The 21088-nt window shown below is 46.0% G+C and overlaps 1 protein-coding gene across 12 annotated transcripts in view; it reads left to right on the top strand.

The window, feature by feature from the left end:
- Positions 1-21088, top strand: part of SLC23A2 (solute carrier family 23 member 2) — a 123052-nt gene that overhangs the window by 94138 nt on the left and 7826 nt on the right. For all 12 annotated transcript variants that reach the window (XM_077116316.1, XM_077116306.1, XM_077116271.1 and 9 more), the window contains 6 exons: positions 467-648; positions 7608-7728; positions 8204-8360; positions 11886-12033; positions 13181-13286; positions 20239-20368. In XM_077116316.1, the coding sequence (XP_076972431.1) occupies positions 467-648; positions 7608-7728; positions 8204-8360; positions 11886-12033; positions 13181-13286; positions 20239-20368 (844 nt within the window). The remainder of the gene's footprint in view (positions 1-466; positions 649-7607; positions 7729-8203; positions 8361-11885; positions 12034-13180; positions 13287-20238; positions 20369-21088) is intronic.

A 21088-nucleotide genomic window follows, 5' to 3' on the forward strand; every position in this document is an offset into this window, starting at 1 on the left:
GGGCTCGTGGCTTATTCAGGTCTTGAAGTCCCGGAAGGACTTCACCGGTAGTTCAGAACCAGCCCAGAAAAGATGCTCGTTCTGCCCAACAAAACATTCCTGTAGAATTTTTGTAAATAAACATGTCTTTTAGAGACCCTGCGGGAGCTTATTAGAGTCATGTATCCTTGTAGTTTAATTTTCTCTGGGGCTGGTTTTAAACAGTTGTGGGGATTATACCCAGATCATTTTTCAGTGGAGAAGGCAAGGGGCCTTTGTGTCCAGCCCCTGTTGCTATAGTGTCTTAGATCAGCGATGTCACCCATAAGTTTTTCTGGCCTCAGTTACCCACTGAAGTTTGCTGTGGGGTCTTCTGCCTGCATATTAACCTGTTGCCTTGCAGAGGTACCAGTTGTGGTTGCAGGTGACATTTGGAGCATGAGATGGGAGTAGCTCGCACTTACATCCTTGTTGTCTCTTGTTGCAGATCCAGGGAGCCATCATCATGTCCTCCTTGATAGAAGTGGTCATCGGCCTCCTCGGCCTGCCCGGGGCGCTGCTAAAATATATCGGGCCGCTGACCATTACACCCACGGTGGCCCTCATTGGGCTCTCCGGCTTCCAGGCTGCGGGGGAGAGAGCAGGGAAGCACTGGGGTATCGCCATGCTGTGAGTACCTCCACACACTACCATGTTTGATTTTAATACTCATCCTAACCAATGTCTGGTGTTAGAGGAAATCATATAGGGAGTGGACATTCCTGCCACTCAACAGAAAAATATCTTCTAAAGAGTCACCTAAAAGGAAGAGAACTGCTTAATATTGGAAGAAAGAAAGGGGGCGTGGTGGAGTCATGAGGGAAGCAGAAGAGGCAGATGAGCGGGTACGCAGCTCATGCCTGCGGCATGTCTGTGGGGTAAATGTGGGCCAGCTGATGGGGTTTCGGGCTTTCTCCCCCGTACTTCATGGAGTGGACTCCTCTGGTTGGGAAGGGGGTCTGTAGCGGGGCCCTAAGGCGGGATGTGGTGTGCAGCCTCCTTCCGACCTTGTGGTTTACTGGCAACGAGACACTTAACAGAAGCTCTCCTGGCTCAGGCCCCAGCGCAGCCCCGCGTCACACCTCGGGGAAGGTTTGAGATAGTCTGGAAGAGGGTCTCTCCCATGCTGCCCCTAGGGCAGCTTCTCCTTCTGAGCCATGGATGGCCAGGGAGGCCAAGGCTGTGCTCATGGGGCTGCTGGGAACGTGCCCCTTTGAGGTCCTCCCCTCCCCCCACCTGCGATGTGTGTGTCCTCAGGCCATTGTGGTACTCTCCAATATAAGCTGCAGGGAGCCAGTGAAATATCACCACTATGCCTTCATAGGCTTCAACCTGGATGCTCCCGTGGAGTAGTGGCTCCTGCTGTACTAGGTTGACTGGGGATTGTAGAGCAGAAAAGAAAAAGCTTGCTAGTGGGATGCTGACCCCCGCTCCGTCCAGGCAACCCCCTGCATCCCAGGGTAACTGCCCAGCCTCTAGACCCTAGTGCATCCCAGTGTAACCACCCAGCCCCCTACAGCCCAGTGTAACCACTCAGCCCCCTGCACCACAGTATAGCCACCCAGTCCCTTCACTCCACAGCACAGGGAGGGCAAGCCCAGCTGGAGTTTTATGAGGGTCTGACCCTTGGCTGCAAGGACAGCTCTAGACTTGTTTCATCAGTTCCTGGCCTTTTGTTCCTGTTTCCCCACCTGAATTTAGCTCAGACGTTTGCTGGAGTGCCAGCCACTGTGCCACATATCTGGGGCATGGTGAGGTAGAGGAGCTGCAGCCCTGTCCCCACTCTTGTTCTTGCCTACCTTGGTATGGGGGCCCCTCGCCTCACTGGGCAGCTTTCCCACCTCCCTGGGTGGCTTTCCTGCCTCCCTGGGTTCTGGGAGTGGGGGCAGCAGGAAGGCCTGAGCTGGCTGCCACCAGGGTGTTGTGACCCTCAGCCACAGCCCAGAGGCCATTCCCAGGGACAAAATCAGAGCCACTTGTTTACACCCACCCCCAAAGCCCATTCCCTGGGGGTGTCCCAGCCATGGAGGTGGGGGGGAGAGGAGGCTGCAGAGATTGGGCAGGAAGAGGGGGCAGTTCTTAAGTGTGTCTGGAGCCGACATTGTGAGTGACCTGAGATTGGCTTTTTATTGATTCTCAAGTAGGAATAGTTAATTTTATGTGGTTCTGTGGGGTGTGGGGCAGGCTCTGGTGAGGATGTCACAAACGAAGATCCACACAGGCTACCATGTGTGACTCTTGCTGGGAACCAGTTTGACTCAAAAGTAGACAGTAGGGCAGTGCACTGGTGTCTCAGTGCAGAATTCTCGCCTGCTGTGTTGGAGACCTGGGTTCGATTCCCAGAGCCTGCCCATGCCCTGCCAAACCTAAAAAGTGGACAGTAAAGAATCCCCTCATGTCCTAGCACCGAGTCACAGCCTCTTTGACATTTTGTTGATGTCTGCATTCACACTTGCTGTAGGAGGTGTTTTGTTGTTGTTTTTGTGTTTTAATAAGAAGAATCGATAGCTTAAACTGTATTTGCTACTAGCCAGGAAGTAATGAGAAGGCGTTCCAGCCCCAGAGGCTGGAATGTGGCATATCCAGAGGTCAGATTGGGGAGTGCCATGAGTGAGGGAAGGGGGTCAGGATTTAAACTTTGGAAACAGGGTCAGATGGTGGCACCATCAGCTCCTGGCTTTTGAGTTCACACCAAGTGTGGTGCTTGTGTCTTGAGAACAGAGAAGGTGAGAAATGTTCCCAGAGCACGAACAGAGGAGACAGAGGTGTTACAGGGCGGGGGTGGGGAGAGGCTGCGGTTCTGCTAGGGTGCTGCTCAGCAGGGGGCCTTCATATTGAAGGTGTCACCCCTTAAATAATTTGCCTGTTTTTTGTATTAATAAAGATATATAGGGCTTTGATAATATTATAAGATTGATCATCAGTAACAAAATTCTCCTCCCTAAATTTTTATTTTTTATTAGAGAAGCTGTAGGTTTATACAGTACAAATCACGCATAAAATAGAGTGCCATAAACCATCCTATTATTGACAGCTTCCATTAGTGTGGTATATTTGTTACAATTCCTGAAAGAAAATTTTAATAATTGCACTATTAACAGTAGTCTCCTTTTACGTTCACTGTGTTGTACAGTCCTGTGGCTGTTTTTTTTTTTTACTTTTTATTCCAGTAACATACATGCAACCTAAAATTTCCCCATTTACACTGCATTCGAGTACATAGTGCGCTGCTATTAAATTACCTTCAGGGTGTTGTGCCACCACCCACCAGTCCTTACCAAAACTTTCCCACCAACCAGATAGAAACTCCTACTGCAAGTAGGATGCACACTTTCCTTGTGTGTCTGCAGAACAGATGCATGAATTGATCACATGACAGAAAAGTGCTTCCCAGATTTTGAATTTCCCAAACCAGTAAAATTTCCACACTAATAATGTGGATTTCCAATTGTTTTTGTATTGTTTTATAAATTATTCTGTATTTAATAAATAGGCAGCATTTATTGAGCTTTTTACTTTGCTTCAGTGCTTTAGATGATACTTTGTATATGTTGTAACTTAAGGTGGATACTGTTGGAATCCTCATTTAAAAACTGAAGAAACTGAGGCACAAAGATTCAGAGTTACTCAGAGTCACACAGCTAGATGGGTTTTGAAGCTCAAAGTTGTCTGCTGAAGCTTAACCCATTACACACAATCCTGCCTCTGTACCAGAACATGGTATGCAAATAAAGGGAATTATACATACTGCAATCCCTGTATCATTACCAATCCAGTGAAAATATCAAGATTGGTCTTATTTTTCTCATTTCACCCAAAGTTGAGAAAAACATTCTCCACACCAGCATGGATGTGTAGGTGGTGTGTTAAAGTGAAATGCAACAATCCCCCCTCCCCCAAAAAGAGAAATTGTGTTTACCATGATACAATAAAATTAGAAACCAGTAACCAGAAAGATGAACAGAAAACCCAAATTACTTAGAAGCTTAAAAAAGCACTGTTATAAATATTCTGAAAGGGGAGATTGAAACTTCAATTGCTGATTATTTAGGAAATAAACAGCAATGGTGACAACACTTATAGGGTAGTTTGAATTCTTCGAACAGAAGAACCCCAAAAGCACACAAAGTACAGGAATTGTTTAACTCTAGGGTTGAAAATAAACCTTATGAAGGGGGGTGGATAATAAAGATATAGAAAATATGAAACAAATAGAGGCAACAAGTTAAAAAACCTACATGTAATAATTTAGACAAACTTCTGTCAAGGCTAACCAAGCTGAGAAGAGAACATCCCAGACAGAGGGATAAAACCCAGATCCAGGGAGGATTTAAAAATGTACATGTCACATCTATCCATTTGAAAAAAACTAAATGGGCTGTTTACCAGAAAAGCATAAATAACCAAAGCTGCCCTCCTCCTCACCCCCCACCCCCTGCCCACTCACAGCACGCTCAGCTTGGTCTCCGCCCCACGACCTTCTCCCTAGGTGACCTCACCCATCCGTGACATCAGCAGACCTTTGTGCTGGCGACTGTGACAACCTGAAGCCCGGGCCTCTGCCCTCCAAGCTTGAGAGATCCAGCCCATTTGCCTTCTCTACCTGTCATCTCTCAGACACCTCAAACTTTAAAGGAAAAAAAACCCTAAACTTTGGATGCCCTCCCTCTCCCCAAACCAGTTCCTTCTATCTTCCTCTTGTCACCAAATGGCCTGACCATGCACCTAGTTACTTAAGCCAGAGCCCTGCGGTCACCCAGGATCCTTCCTTTCCCTCGTTCCTCATGCACCACTGCCAGCCTGTCCTGTTCCACCTCCGTGTCCCCACTGCCACCACCCTCATCAAGCCTCATGCTTGTTTGTTGCTCTCCAGCTGGTCTCCAGCTTCTCTCATGCTCCCTTCCAGTCCTGAGACGCTCAGCCATTTTTCTCTCAAGGCTTCCTCCTCTGTCCCTTCTTTTTTTGGAATCATGATTAGATACGTACGAGAATTCAGAGAGCTTTTAGTTCTTCTGGGTGTCTGAAACCTCACCCGTAGCCTTCTGTGCATCTGCTTTCGTCTTTGGGCAGAGCACTGGGGGCGTCTTTTCTCTGGACCCTTGGGCATTCCAAAGTGGGAATCTGTTGCCTTGCTTCCCTGCATCCCAGTTCCGCTCTCTTTTTGGAACTCAGAATGGTGGGCCTCCTAGACTCTTCCTCAAATTTCCTCTACTGTTTTCCATCATAGATCATGGTGGATTTTATTAGTAAGTTGTTACTAATCACATTTGCTTACATTCAACCTGCACCACTGACGCCAAATTCTGATAATGTGGGAATAAGTTCATTACCAGTGTCGATTGGTGGTGGTCTTATCTCATGCTAGCCAGTACATGAGACAAGGAAATAAACCAGTGTGGATCAATACCAGAAAGGTCAGGGAGAACAGTGACTTGCCCTTACAGGAATAAATACATTCCAGGGCTTAATAATATTGTGGTCCTGGAACAGGGGTAGACATTGGTAGGGCAGAACAGAGCAGAAACAGAACCAAGAAAAAATACTTCTGTGTGATGCTTGAAATCAGGGGTGGGGTCGGGATAGAAGAATTGTGTAGAAAAGATAATTATTTGGAAAAAAGTTAGTTTCCCAGATGACACCAAATTAAATTTCAGTAGAATTAAAGACTTTGTTATAGAAAGTAAAATCTTTATTATATTATAGAAAGTAAAAGTACTGGGAAAAAAAAAGCATTGGTTAATGTTTGTTTAATCACAAGATGGGAAAGATCTTTCTTAAAGCAGATATTGAAAAAAGAAATAATGACAGATTTTACTACATATGCACTTAAAAGTCATGTCAAAAATTAAAAATGAATCTGGAAAAATATTTATAATAAATTCCATGAGTTTTAGTGCCCTTAATTCATAAATACTTTGATTAAATTAAAAAGAGAGAGTCCCAGTGGAATCATGGTCAGAGTTTACGGTGGATGCAGCCAGTTACCGTGTAAAAGTTTATCCTCGTCTTGTTTCATAGCATGTTCTCTATCCTCGTGGGGTGGTCAGGCTGCACAGTGTGGCTCCCTGAGTCCTCCAGGGAGTGGGGGTGGAGACCAGTGACCACCGTCTCTCTCTTAATGTAAAGTTCTTGGTAGTAACCGTGTTAGTCCTGGGAAAACTTTTTTTGTTTGTTTACTTTTCTTATGGTTACTTTCAAATGATATTCAAAAGTAGAGAGAATAGTTGAATGAGCAGCTCCCACCACCACCACCACATGCAGTCACTAAACACTTGTGGACAGACTCATTTCCCTGCCCCTCACTCTTGCCCAGCCCCCCCAATTCACTACAACTCCAGGCATTTGAAATTTAGCTGTAAAATGTGCTTGATTTGATAAACAATCAGAGGAGTCCAAAGTAAGAGCCCTACTTGCATCCCTCAAAAAATCATCTCATGATTGTTAACTATTAAAATTGTAGTGTTTCTCTCCTATATTTGTATATTGTTTATGCAGATAAGTACAGGTATGTGAACATACATAGCTTTAAAATTATATAACATCTTATTTTGTAATTTGATTTTAATCCCAACAGTTTGTCAGGCTCAACTTTCTCAGTGTGTTTATCTGTCACATTCTTTGTAAGCTACACAGCATTAAACAGAAGAAATACTTATTCAGCCATTCCCCAGTTGGTACTCATACATGTTGTTTGATGTTTTTGCTGTTACAAACTGTGCTGAAATACACATTCTCAGCACAGAGAGGCATATTAAAATAAATCATGCCCTGATGGCCAGTGTGGAAAATGGTACCATCCTGGCGGCAGGCCTCATCCCCCTGGCCCAGTGCTCTGCAGCCCACTGCTGTGGGACATCAGCCACCTGCTATGCCTGTAAAATGGGGAGGATCACAGATGCTGCCACATAGGGCAGGAGTGCAGCACGTGAAGACCTCAGCATGATGCCTGGCTCATAGAAAACTCTCAGCAGTATTGTTATTAACATCGGACTCTACTCTCTGCAGTCTTCTTAAATGTTGGAGCTGTTTGAAAGTAATTTACTTTCATTATAACAAGTCAGAAAATGCAGGGGAAAACAGTTAAAATCACATCATCACCTGAAGCCAATGCCTGGGAGCATTTAGGGTCTCATTCCTCTCACCTGTGTGTATGTCTACGTGTGTGCGTGCACATGTGCATATCTGCCTCTGTGTATGTATGCCTGTGTGTGCATGAGGGGGCTTCCTGGTTTCTCTCATAGTTACAGTTCTATTATGCAATATTTTTTATTTAGTATCTTGTCATTTCTCTTATAATGGGGGGATAACATACATATTCTTTGGATTTTATCTTCTTTAGGAAACCTTATACCAGGCACACATTTACATTGTAATTTCATTTCAGTGTCAAGAAATGCTAGATAAAACACTTCTCATCTGTTCCTCAAAAGGGTATTTCTGAAAGATATAATTCCTGAATAGAGAACCAACAGTTTTCTAAGTAAATGCATTGAATGCCTGTACTGAATTTTGCCACTGAAACTTTTGAGTAATATTTTAAAACACAGACATGCAGCCTTTAACTTACTTTATTTTCTCTCTCTCCTTAGGACAATTTTCCTAGTATTACTGTTTTCTCAATATGCTAGAAATGTTAAATTTCCTCTCCCAATTTACAAATCCAAGAAAGGATGGACCGCCTACAAGTTACAGCTTTTCAAGATGTTCCCTGTGAGTAGTCGCCTTTTTAATTGCCGACCATTGATGATACCTCCTTTGAGTCCCATGTGAAATATTCTGCGAAGGGAGGACTTGGGACAGGTCCCCCTGGAAATAGTGCCTGTGTAGGGAAAGGTACATTTCTGACATTGGAGCACATCCTTTCGCCAGGCCAGAGGAGGAGAGAGCACAGCATCCCGGGCCCCTCAGAGGCCTGACTCTCTGCAGTCTCTGCAAGCACAGCACCTGCTATTCTCATTTTACCAGATAGGCTTTGGAAGCATTCACATAAACCTGTGCTAAACCACTCTTTTTTTCATGTGATTCCATCCAAGGAATAGGCTTTTCAGCCCGCCAGCGCTGTATTTTTCTGTAACCTGCCAGTGCTGAAGGGTTTTGGGGGCCTGATAATCCTGCATGAAAGGTGTACATGTGGCCAGCAGCTGCCAGCTTGTGGCCTGACAGCGCTCTTCCTTGCCCACTGCAGATTATCCTGGCCATTCTCGTGTCCTGGCTCCTCTGCTTCATCTTCACGGTGACGGACGTGTTCCCTCCTGACAGCACGAAGTACGGCTTTTACGCTCGCACAGATGCCAGGCAGGGCGTGCTCCTGGTGGCCCCGTGGTTTAAGGTCCCGTACCCGTGTAAGTATCCCACTGGCCGGAGAGGTCAGGAGCCCATGAGGGCCCCCACTCTCAGGAGTTGGAAGTGGGCAGAAGGATCAGCAGGGTGAAAAGCCTTCTTTGTCCCCGAGTGGCTCGTGACGGTCTTGCCATCTGGTTGTTAGAGGATTAGACAGCTGAGAAGGGTGGCCCTGTCTCTAGGACTGTAATTAACCCAGGAGGACTGGCTGCGCCCTTCCCAGATCAGCTGGCTGCCTCTCCTGGCTCTGCAAGGACCAAAGCCTGGACACGGGATCTCTTGCTGGTTTGAGCTCTGGTGACCCGGACAGGGGTTGCAGCTGCTTGGAGAGGCAAGTCCAGAGCTGCCTGGTACCTGAGCCCCCACGGCAAGAAGGCTGCGGTAGGAGGGCCCTGAAGATTAGCTAGTAGAGCTGCCCAGGCGTGCTGGAATTTGTGTAATCTTTTAATGGGGAGCCATAATCTTTCTGTTTGGTCACAGCTGCCAGAGGTAAACTGAGAGTCACAAGTGGGAGGAAGATGGAGCTTAAATTACAGTTTAAGTGTTGGGTAACTCCTGGGGAAGAAGAATAAGATCCCCAGGTGTGGCATTGCCTGAATCCACATGTAACACTTCACAGCAGCCAGCTTGTATAAGCCCAGAACTCATTACATATGCCATCCTTCTACTGGGGACTCCATTCCAAGTTTGGAGGAGTTTATTAGAATGAGGCCTGAGCTTAACTTGATACCAATTCATTCCCTTGTGCAGCAGTCATGTTTTCACATTTTATAATGACAAAGAGAAAAAGTTGGAAAATCCAAGAATTTTAAGATCGGGTCAAAGAATAACATTAATTGATGGAGATGTTGGCAGCCACATTCTAAAAGCTTTCAAAAGCTTGTTATTTCAAAAATGACATTCTCATCAGATCAGATGGTCTAAGTATGTATTTACGTATACATGTTCTTTTTCCACAAAAGGATTTAAAATGTGTGTTATTCACGAACATACATTGAATTAGAGACAAGATGAGATCAGAGGAAATGGGCAAGGAAGGAGGGCAGGGGCCCCCACGGGCTCCTGAGCACAGGCGTCAGCGGGAGCAGAAGTGTGGCAGAAGCGACAGGTCACATGGCTGCCAGCAGAGAGGTTTCTTCCTGGGGCCTCCCACTGACTGAGGGGGTGCTGGCCACCCCAATAGCCAGGAGTGTCCTCAGGTGCTTTTCTCCAATGCCCCCAGTGCCATGAGCTGGTAGGAAGGGGGGTGGGGGTCAAAAGCTGCTGCCAGAGCTGAAGGCTTGGAGTCAAGCTGGCTTAATACGGAGGTAGGTTTTCAAACCGCCAGGGCCCTGGTTCTCAGGCATATCTGTGCTCAGGATGAATGACCTGGTTGTGAAAGTACAGATTTCTGGTTCAAAATGCCAGTCATGCTGACGCTGAGGGATCTACTGCAAGTAAACAAAGAAATCAAAGATTCTAGTTAAAATGAAAGGTGAAATGACAGATTTTTTAATAAAAGGCTGGAAGCCAACAAGATTTAAAAAAATCCGTATGTGAAGGAAAGAAATTAAGAAGATCATAAATTTAAAGGAATAAAGGTGGGATAAAGGCTTTTAAAATATTTTTATTGACATATCTTCACACATACAATCCATACATGATGTACAATCAGTGGCTCACAATATCATCACATACTTGTGTATTCATCACTATGGTCATTTTTAGAACGTTTACATCACTCCAGAAAAAGAAATCAAAAAGGAAAAACTCATACATACCATACCCTTTACCCCTCCCTCTCTTTGACCACTGGTATTTCTGTCTACCCAATTTATTTTACCATTTGTCCCCCCCTATTATTTATTTTTTTATTCGTATTTTTTTTTACTCATCTGCCCATGCCCTGGATAAAAGAAGCATCAGACGCAAGGTTTTCACAAGGATAAAGATTTTAAATATCAAAATTAAGGGCTATGGATAAAGAAAACATTAAGAGTGAAAGAGATTGAGAAAACAGAAGGCAATTTATGAAGAACGGTAAATGGCGAAACAAAGTAAGGGCGCCTCCTCCTATAATCATTGATGCTACAGCATCATTCTATTAAGAAGATAACAGTTTAAGATGATTTAGAAAGTATAAATGATGGCTAGCAAGGGAGCATTTGAATGAGAAAAATCCGTTCCGCATCAGCTAGGACCCGAGGTGGTGGGTGAGCTGCTCCCGAGCCCCCTTTGTGACCCTGTGCCCCTGATTGAGGGCACGCCTGCGTCCTCTGCTCCAGACTGCAGCGGCTCTGGCCCCTGACCCATCCCAGACGTGTTCCACCCATCTCACTTCATATGTCATCTTTCTTCTCCTGGCCGCAGGTGTTCCCCGCTACCTAGGAGATGCCTCATGCCCCTCCAGGCCCCGCAGGAGCCGTTGACCGAATTGCAGCCCATTCCTGTGCCCAGGGTTCTTAACCTGCTGTCTTGGGCCACTGACTGCCCGCAGTGCCCTCTCCTCCCTTTCCACGTCTCCAAGGGCCCTCCCATCCTGTGAGTGGCACCTTCCTTCCATAGACATTCCATCCATAGATGTGCCAACTCCGTCTTTTCCTGAATCCATAAAGGATACTTTCTTGTGCATAGCTTTGGCTGCTTCCATTTGAAGTTTCACCATCACGCTTTCAAACTCTGTTGTTGGCTTCTGCACAAGAGACTGTATTTTACCCACCCTTCTATTTTCCCCGCTGTGCTCTGTACTCAGTGGTTGTATTTCAAATAGTTACTCATAGGAAAAACGTTTAGGTACCTTTATCTATTCATCCCAACAATAAAACTTCCTCATGTTGTTTTCTTAGAAAAGATTTATGGCTTTTGATGCCCAAATACATATACTTTCAAAGGGGGGGGGAATCCAGTAAGAATTAAGTAAATCCAGATTTTCACAGTGAGACATCATAGGCCCTCTCTTTGCTACCTTAAACGATACTCTAAATTTCCATATCATGGTTTACTTATTTAAAAGAAAGTAAAATTGTGATACTCGGTAAAGGTTTGTCCTTACCTTGTGCAATGCTTTCCTGTGGGGATTTAAATTTAGCTGGTGATTTTTTTCATTCCTTTTTCATATGATGCCATCCCATGAGCTAGGGCACTGTCATTTTGTGCCATGCTTTGCAAAGCAGAGCTAAAAATCCGTCATGCAAATTGCTATCCCACCTCAGCACAGTGTTGAATTCTCACTTAGTAAGCTCAGAGTGCGGCTTAGGAACAGGAAGAGAAGTCACCACCTCTTCCAGTCAAGCAGCTTCTTAAATAAAGACACAGCAGGTTAATCCCATGATGTCTGTCTGCATCCAGCTGGGTCACTCAGGCATCCGGTGCCTTAAGGACTTAGATTTAAACATTTTAAGAACATTTCTGTGAGTTTCAAAATGTGAGTGGTTCTGTTGTCAGTCCTCTGACGCACTGAATGACTCCTGATATTTTGACAACTTTTTCCTGCCCCACCCCCTACCTGAGAAAATTAACAGGGCTCTGGTGTCTGTCCTCCCTTTTAGTTCAGTGGGGCCTGCCCACCGTGTCCGCGGCCGGCGTCATCGGCATGCTCAGTGCCGTCGTCGCCAGCATCATCGAGTCCATTGGTGACTACTACGCCTGTGCCAGGCTGTCCTGTGCCCCGCCTCCCCCCATCCATGCCATCAACAGGTACGTCACCCAGAAAGCGGTGTCTCCCAGCTTTGTCCTGTGGCTCAGATGATTTTGGGCAGGAAACCAAGAGTGTCAGCTTGAAGGCAGCAAAGAGTCAGGGCTGCCCATTGGCTCATTGTCTTTGGACAAGTCACCACCCTTATTTTATTTTGGCCTTATCCTCTTCATCCTTTAAAACAGAACAGAATTTCCACCCTTCATTCCTCACAGTGATAGTCAAATGAGATACTCATTGTGACGAGACCACTTTAAACCTCAGACTCTCACACGAATGCCAGCTATGGTCAGGAATGCTATTGTTATTTGCATCATTTTGACTTGATATAGGTCCATTTGAAGTTCTGTTGTTTCTTTTTTACCAACTGATATTTGGGGTGGATGCACAGTTATAATTATAAAATAAGATCAGGAAGAGCAGGGATAAATGAAATCTGCAAAATCTCCAGGTTTATGTGATGTGGGATTTACGCTCTCCACACACCTGGCCTTTAGCTTCTGGAAGGCAGATTAGCCCTGAATGAGGCTGCAGAGAAGAGAACACAGCTGGGGTCAGCCCCAGTTCCCCAGCTAGCTGCTACCCTCCAGAAGGGACTCTGTGATAAGATCCAAGGAGCCTGGTTTCTCAGCATCTCCTGCCTAGAGTCTTGGGGATAATACTCTTGGGTTTTTTATCTTTCTCTAATGGAGATGTTGTCCTTGGTAAAATTACTTAAATATCCTTTTAAAAAATCTCAATGTTTATGAAACAATAAAGCATTTCTTCCCTGATGAAATTAGATTGTAATAGTCAAGGAGCTACATCAGTGTGTTCTGTTTCCATGAGGGCCTGTGTTCCTCTTAGCTCCTAACAAATGACTCTTTGTTGTGGTTTGGCTCCTTTGTTTTAACCTGGAGTGGTTTAACACACCTGTGTCGGATGTGCGCCCAGTGAGGTGCTCAGGCTCACTGAGCATGGGGACCCTGTTCAGTGCCAGTCCTGCTTGAGGAGGTCTGGGGCGGGCCTGCAGACTGTCCCCCCACCCCATTCTGAAGCCGAGGGCCCCAAATCACACTGTGGAGTCACAAGTGTTTCGAGAATGTGTCAGAGCATGCTTACCTAACTGAGTGTTTCTCCTCCCCCCACTCCCCACTTCTTCCCTTTTAGGGGGATTTTCGTGGAAGGTCTCTCCTGTGTTCTTGATGGCATATTTGGTACTGGGAATGGTTCTACTTCATCCAGTCCAAACATTGGCGTTTTGGGAATTACTAAGGTACAAATATTTTCCTTGTTCAATGGCTGGGCCTCTTGGCATTCATCCATTTCACTGATTGCTCTGACTGCTATGAATTCTAAACAGAATGGTCTCTGATTCTGAGATCCTCTTCCCCCACCTTCTTCAGTATGCTTTGTTGGGTTTTTAATGCCTCTTTGATGTCTCCTCTTCCTTGGCTGCTCTGCGTAGGGAAGCAAATGCTGTCATTTGTCCATGTGTTGTACAAGTGCTTATTTAGCACCAGCCATGTGCTGGACTACTGTTGCAGGCATTTGGAATACATCAGAAAATAAAAAAGTAAAAACCCCTGGGCTTGTGGAAGTTACATTCTAGCAGGGGAAGACAGATGATAAACCGTAGCCTTGCAAGTCCGTGATAAGTACTGTGTAAGGCAGTGGTAGGTACTGTGAAAGGTGGTGGTAACTACTGTGGAAGGTGGTAATGGAAGACAGTGACAAGTACTGTGTAAAGTGGTGATAAGTATGATGAAAAACACAGCTGAGAAGGTGATCAGGACTGGAGGGTGGTGAGTGTTAAGAAGGATGGTCAGGGGAAGCCTCAACAAGGGGGCACTTGAGCAGAGACCTGAAAGAGGCACAGGGCTGAGCCATGTGGGCCCCTGGGGGAGCAGCATGCTAGCCTGAGGGAACAGCCTATGCGGAGCCCCTGACGAGTAGCAGGCCTGGCCTGTTGAAGAACAATGAGGAGGCCAGTTGGGCAGGAACAGAGTGAGTGTTAGGGGCTGAGTGAGAGCAGAGGAGGCCCATCAGGTGGCCGGGGACAGGTCAGGTGACATGCTGTTTTCTGCCATGGAGACTGAATGTAGGGGGCACCTCGGGCAGTGACTTGATCTGATTTTTTTTAAGTACCACTTTGAGTGGACTGATGGGAGCCAGAGGGGGAGGAGAGGACGAAACATGGAGTGGGAGACCACTTAGGAGATGGCACTAGTTCTAGATGAGAGCCAATAGCACTCTCCTTACAGGATGTTAATATAGTGGTACTGATATTTTAAGAAAATATCAATGGTTTTTTTTTTTTTTTTTTAAGAATTCACATGGTTTTCAATCCTTGCTAGCGAAATCCCTCTTCCGAATGAAACCTGATGAGGAAATCTAGTAGATAGAACATGGGAGAGTTAGTGACTTGGGTTGAAGGGGGGACCTGGGTCCACAGTGCCACCCCCCAGCCTCTCCCCCCACCTGACCCCACAGTCCAGCTCCCTGAAGAAGCATTTATTACTAGTAAATAAATTTTTTCTCCCATCTGCCTTAGGCCACAGGAGGCAGCTGACTAGGCCTGCTGGCCATCGTCTGTTGCTTTATGATGGCATGATGGCTCTAGCATCGAGACTAGCTCGCTGGCCTTCACGGCCTGCAGGAATCATAGGTTCCCCTCACCTGAGCGTTGCATCATGAGAACTTGCTAGGGTGGGGGGGTTAGAGCTGGGAAACTTTCTGAACCTTTGTGAAATCGGGGGGTGGGCGGGGTGGGGGGGGAGTGGATTTCTAATGAAATCCTTCCCCAGCTGTATGCGAGATTCCATGGCCAGATAAAAAGAAACCAGATACTAAGTTTGGTTAATCTTGATTGCAAATGCAGGTGAGAGGGAGTAGTGCCCGCTGTGTGCATACCTGACATCCTTGGCTGGTTTCCCATCTGGGCAGGCTTAGGGCCCTGCATGCCCAGGGCCCCATCTGCTGCCCATTGTCCTGGGTGCAAGGTGGGTGAGGGCCACCAGGTGGGTGCATTTCCTTCAGCACCACCCCTAGGGAGCAGCATGCAGGAGACACAGGCTAGGATAACTGGCATCTCCTGGGAATGGGGGTGGGGGTTCCTGAGGGGCACAGATGGGCATAGGCCATACCACTGCAACCAGTTTTGCTGCCATGAGTTGCTGGCATATAGCTAATCCCAAATAATGCTGCTAAGTCAAGTTGGTGTAGATGGAGGGGCTCTTGGGGAAAAACTATTTAACCATCCAAGAGCACCCTTTCTGCACACTCCCCACCACACACATATACCTCTTTGAAACACTACACCAAGTAACTTACCCAGCATCACTACAGGGAGTAAGCATTGCTTGTTACTCCTTAAGGCTTCCTTCTAAACTTCACCCCAATGTTCTGGGGAATAATTATCTCTATTAAAATTGGAATGAAGCTGGCTTATTCTGAAAAGGCACCTTGCCAGCACTTTAATTAGCTAATTGATCTTCCTTTTGAATCCCCTTGGACCCAGCTATTGGGGCCACTTCCCGAGACAAAGGTGGATCCATTCAAGGGCAGGATGTCAGCGCTGGGCCCCTTGAGCTTTCCCCTGACTCACATCTGCACAGCTGCCTTGGAGCCAGGAAGTGGGACTTGCCACAAAAATTCTCTAAAGCCTGGCAGCCTGAGCTGGACCATGCCCTGGAGAGAAGAGGTCAGGATCTCTCTGTCATCTGGCTGAGGTCTCAGGGCAAGCTGCTTTTCTGAGTAGAGCTCAGAAAAGAGTCCAGCAGTCAGCAGCCACATGTGGCCATTTACAGTTTAACCTGAAGGCCATTAAAATAATAATAATGGCTGCTCTCAAGCACATAGCCACGTGATGGTTTGATTGCTACACACGGCAGGTGGCTCCCAGCAGATAACACAGTGGGGGGGCGCGTCCATCTTCATGAAGTCCTCCTAGATGGCGCTGCCCTGGGCTGTTGTACCAAACTTCAGGACACCCAGCAAGGATGGTCCAGGGCTCTTCCAAAGACTTCACCTCCATTTCTTGGCATCTTTAATTTCTGTTGTCCTTTCTTTGGGCACAGAGTTCTCTTACTGTATTTGACCCTGAGATGGGGCTACCCACCCCAGTTGTATTTTGACATTCATTCCAAGGAGTTGGATTCCACATGTAGATCTTACTCTGTTTGTAACTGAGGAGTTAGGATTTAACCAATTATTATGACTACTGAATCATTATATAAATATTCCTTTTTTTTCTTTCTGATCTGTGAAGGGTAGACAGAGAGGAAATACCTGAAATCTTTGAACTGTGATCCAGCTGCCCTGATTGTAAAAGCCCTTATCTTGTGCCTTTGTCCTTTCTTTTACTTTAGAAATTTAAGGGCAAATGAAGGAACTTGAATCACCCGTGAACTGGTCCAACCCAGTTTCACTCCTTTACATTTATAAATTGTCTCTTCCTACACCTCCTATTGAAGTAACTCTCTCTTCCTTTCTGCTTCCACTTGCTATTGAAATAGCAATGACTTCATCTCCCCTGTTAGAATCCATAAAAATCTTGAATCCCCTAGACTTAGGGAGATGGATTTTTTTTGGCCATCTGTTACCAGACAAAGGCCATAGATTCTTTTGCCTGAAACACTCAATTCCTGAGACACCAGGGTTTCAAAGAGAGAAAAAGTTTATTACTAGGCATGTAGTAGGAGAGCAGATGGCCTAGTTGCCCAAAATCTGTCTCCCCAAACTACAGTATTTCGGGTACTTTTATTGCAAAAAAGATGGGCAGGATTTAGGATAATGAGCACAGTGACCCAGATGATGTCATTAGAGGGGCTCTGATTATTGATCATGTGCAGATTGATAACATGGTCAATCACAGAATGCATGAAAGAAGATGGTGGAATGAGGCATAGGGAACTTGTAGGTTTAAGTCTAAGCTCCTGTGTATGTCAGGTGGACCCATTGTGGTTAGATCCAGTCTCAGTCTCAATCTCAGTCATCAAAATAACTTCAGACTTAAGGTGGTTTTGTTCTGGGCACACCCAAGACCCTTCATTAACAAACATTAGGGGCTGTCTTTAGTGATCACAAGTTGAAAAAGTGGATAACTAGGTACAAGTAAAGGTTAGTCACAAGGTTTTTACAGTCACAGGGGCAGAGGATAAAGGCTCAGCAATCATTATCAGAGATCAAGGCAGCTGTATTACAATTCAGAGATTTCAGAATTTTCCCTCTTGTACTCCAATGTAACGGAACGCATAAAGGAATATCTCTATAATGATTCAGAATCATCCCTTAAATCCTGATTTCAATTAAGCCATCTGATCTCCTGCTTCCTGCCTAGCAATAAACTCTCTGTTTGACACCATGGCGTCTCAGGAATTGATCATTGAATGCATCGGGCAGAAAGTCTACCAGCTTTGTCTGAGCCTAGAGGGTGGGCCAGCAGTGCATAGAAGGGAGGATGGCTGCTTTGGATTCCAGCCCTGGCTCCATCGGTTTCTAATGTGAGCTTGTGCAAGTGACATTACCCCTTTGCCTGGCCTTCTTTATAAAGTAATGCTAGTGAAATACAGTTTGCAGGATGCTGGAATTCAGTAACTTGGTATAAAACCCTTAGCAGAGGGTCCCAGCATGTAGCAGGTTCGTGGTAAGTTATGGGCATTACAAGTATGTGATATTTAGCCCAGAGTTTATTTCTAGGAAACGAATAACTACTGTCTTCCCTGACTGTAGTATCTCTTTGGTGGCTGTGCAGAAGGTCCTTTTTTCTTCTCTGCATTTCACACCATTGGAGACTTCAGAGAGTCAGAAATGCAGTGTTATTTTCCCGATGGTGGTAGAAGCAGAGCCATTTCAGGGGTGAAGTTAGCAGGGAGGTGCCGAGGAGATTCCAGGGATTGTGCAGAGTGAGAGGAAACTGGCTCCCTGTAAGCACCAGGAGAGCAGGGATATTGAGGATGTTTTTCTCCTGTTTCCCAGGTGTTTAGAATAAAAGCATATAATAGGCATTCCGTTAATATTTGTTGAATAGAAGAATTTGAGTGTTAAACAGAAGTTGTTACGTGTTTTTCTGACAAAGCATGGAAGGCAGATCAGCCTTTCATGAGTGATTTTCATGCAAGATTTATTGTTTCAGGCATCCCTGGGGCCAGGCCGACCCTTCCCACCTGCACACCTCACAGGGCTGCCTGACCTTGTTGGGAGTTGGTCTTTGCACAGGCTGTTTCTCTGCCTGGATGCCCTTCCTCTCCCTTCCTCTAATGAACTCTTACTCTTCCCTGAAGACCTTGTTAGCTTATCACCACCGGTGGAAGTACTCCGTAACTTAGTGTTAGGAAGTGCCCACACCATGTAACAGCAGGATAGTAAAATATTTGATCATAAGCCTGTGGCTTATTCATCTTTTTATTACCCATGATCTGACAAGTGCTAATTCCCATAATAAGCTCTCAAAAATGTTTGTTATAAAATGAACTATCTGTAAATGTAATGCTTCCTTGTCATGTAATAGCAGCCAAGCAGAAATGATTTTTGCCTTATGTGTCAGTTTGCATGATCTTTTTCACTAGTTTGATTGGCAGAGCTGTAGATTGGAATAATGGAGCCCGGACTCCTGTTTCTGCTGTAACTGATTTTAGCTGGGCATCCCTCTTTTCATTTGCACAGTGAAGGATATAACTCCTTTGGCTATTGGGTCCTTGGAGAAGCTGTTGGAAGCTACACGCCAATGCTGCTGTCCAGCAGAACTTTGTGCAGTGGTGGAATGGTCTGCACCTGAGCTGGCCCATACAGGCCCCATCAGCCACAGGTGCCTGTTAGGCATTGAAATGTGGCTGGCGCGCCTGGGAACTGAATTTTTAATTTTATTTTGTTGCAATTAATTTAAGTAGTCATTTTCTTCTTGCTATAAATCATTCATAAAGTCCTGTGAGGTTCCCCCCAAACTTTCTGGAACCCCCTCTCTCTAGTGTTAAGTCCTCATCGTACTTCCCTGAAAGTAGGGGCCAAGAGTGCAGAGAAGGTAGAGATCAGGTTTCATAGATAAGGATGAGATCACCTGGGAAAAGCTATAAATGGTGGGAGTACGGGTGAAGGGGTTAGGGGGATGAAAGTGAGTAGCTGGGTCTTAGACTCAGGAAAGTCAGCATTTGGGTGGTGTCTTGAAGGGTGTGTCTGGGCATTGGCCAGGAGGGGGGATATTCCTGGTGGTCGGGCCTGGGCATGACTGGAGGTTTGCGGTTTGGCTGGGCAGGTGCACAGGTTGGGAAGCTCCCCATGGCTTGACTTTGTTGGAAAGAACCTGAGAAGTGGGTTTTATGTATGGGTACTGGAGGATTTAAGAAGGGGACTGACCCCACTGGACCAGTGTATTAGGTCACCCCATGATAGTGTATAGGACAAGTGGGTTCAGGAAAGGCCATAGAGAGGCTGGATAGCTAAATGCTTGCCAGGTAACGTTCAAACTTGTCATTGCATTTAATTCTCAAAGCAAAACCATGTGGCTTGTTCATTTTAGGGACAAGTATCCTGAGATCCAGCGAGGCTCAGTCACCTGCCAGGGCCACACAGGTGGTGGGGACAGGGATGAGAATCAGGAGCTGGGCTCAGAATGCTGCCCTCTTTGACTCCTATTCTAAGGGGCCACATGTCACGGACAGTAGACCATGAGGACTCAACCCGAGGAGAGTAGGTTCCGGAAACATTCAGAGGCTTTGTCCAATTCGGGATACCGGGAAGATGGAGTTAAGGATAAAGTGCTTCAGGGTCGGTCAACTTGGTAAACAGTGGAGCCCAGAGGGGAAGCTGGGGCAAAGTGTGACCTTTGCATCTGGCATTTGAGACACCAAAGGGTTGTCCTGGCTGAGGGGCCTGGCGCAGAAGGGGCTTCGCGCCGCAAGCCTGAGTGATGTCACCCAGCGCAGGGGCATGCTAAGGCCAGGGCCCTGGCCCACCCACAGAAAAGGTGAGCTTCAGAGAAGAAGAAGGGGAGAGGAAAAGGAAAGGGCGATGGGCCTTTCTCTACGCTGGGTATCTGTATAGTGATGTACAGTCATTGCATAATGTGATCCATCCTCGTTATGAAATGACACTGCCCCTGTCCATGACACCTTGTAAGAGTGATCTGGGTTCTGTCTGGGTGTGGTCTTTTTCCTGGTGAGCCGGGGAGGATTTCGGCCCCGCCAGAAGACGTGGCGCTGACCCCTGGCACTCCCTCTGGTTCCCCACAGGTTGGCAGTCGCCGGGTAATCCAGTACGGGGCGGCACTGATGTTGGCACTGGGCATGATTGGAAAGTTCAGCGCCCTCTTCGCATCCCTCCCAGACCCTGTGCTTGGCGCCCTCTTCTGCACCCTTTTCGGTAAAATCCTATTTCCCTGTTAGCAGGCCTCACTCTTCCGGCTCCTGTCCTCTCTTTTACCTTTGCTAATTTTTAAATAGGGGTTGTGGTTTTCTGCTGACTACCTTCAATAAGTTTGAAAGTAACAATGAATCTCTATTTTAAAATAAAAAAGGAAGTTAAACTGCTTAATGGAAACAGTTTCTGTTAGGTCCATGGAAAAGTTTTGGTAATGGAACATCATGAATGTAATCAGTGCCACTGAATTGTGTGCTTAAAAATAGTTAAAATGGCAAATTTTATACCTTGTGTATATAATGTACAACATCTCTGAAAAACTTTTTAAAAAGCTCTCCAAAAGCAAAACCTGTATAACTCTCTTAGTTGAATTTACGTAGACCAACAGTAAGAGTAATTGTGCTTGGGAAAATGAGCTTATACTTAGATCTCCTTGATTTGCAACACTTTGCAAATAGGCTCATTTCAAATATCTTCCCTCTGAGGGGGCTGTTTAAAACTGCCCCTCTTTACAGCAGCACTCTGAATTTGACCCCTGCACAGTTGTCTGTAGTAATACACCAGTTATTTGGGTGGATTTCCAATTCTACCAGAAGCTTTGCCGAGTGGTTTTAAGGGGAGTCAGTGTCCCTGTTTCCTGCCCAGTCCAAAGGCACTATGGCGTGACCCACTCCCCAGCTCCCAGGCTGTTTCTCATAGCTCACAGACGGGGCACCCCAGGTC

The sequence above is a fragment of the Tamandua tetradactyla genome, chromosome 1 (genome assembly GCF_023851605.1).
Source record: "Tamandua tetradactyla isolate mTamTet1 chromosome 1, mTamTet1.pri, whole genome shotgun sequence".
In the NCBI taxonomy this organism is placed as follows: Eukaryota; Metazoa; Chordata; class Mammalia; order Pilosa; family Myrmecophagidae; genus Tamandua; species Tamandua tetradactyla.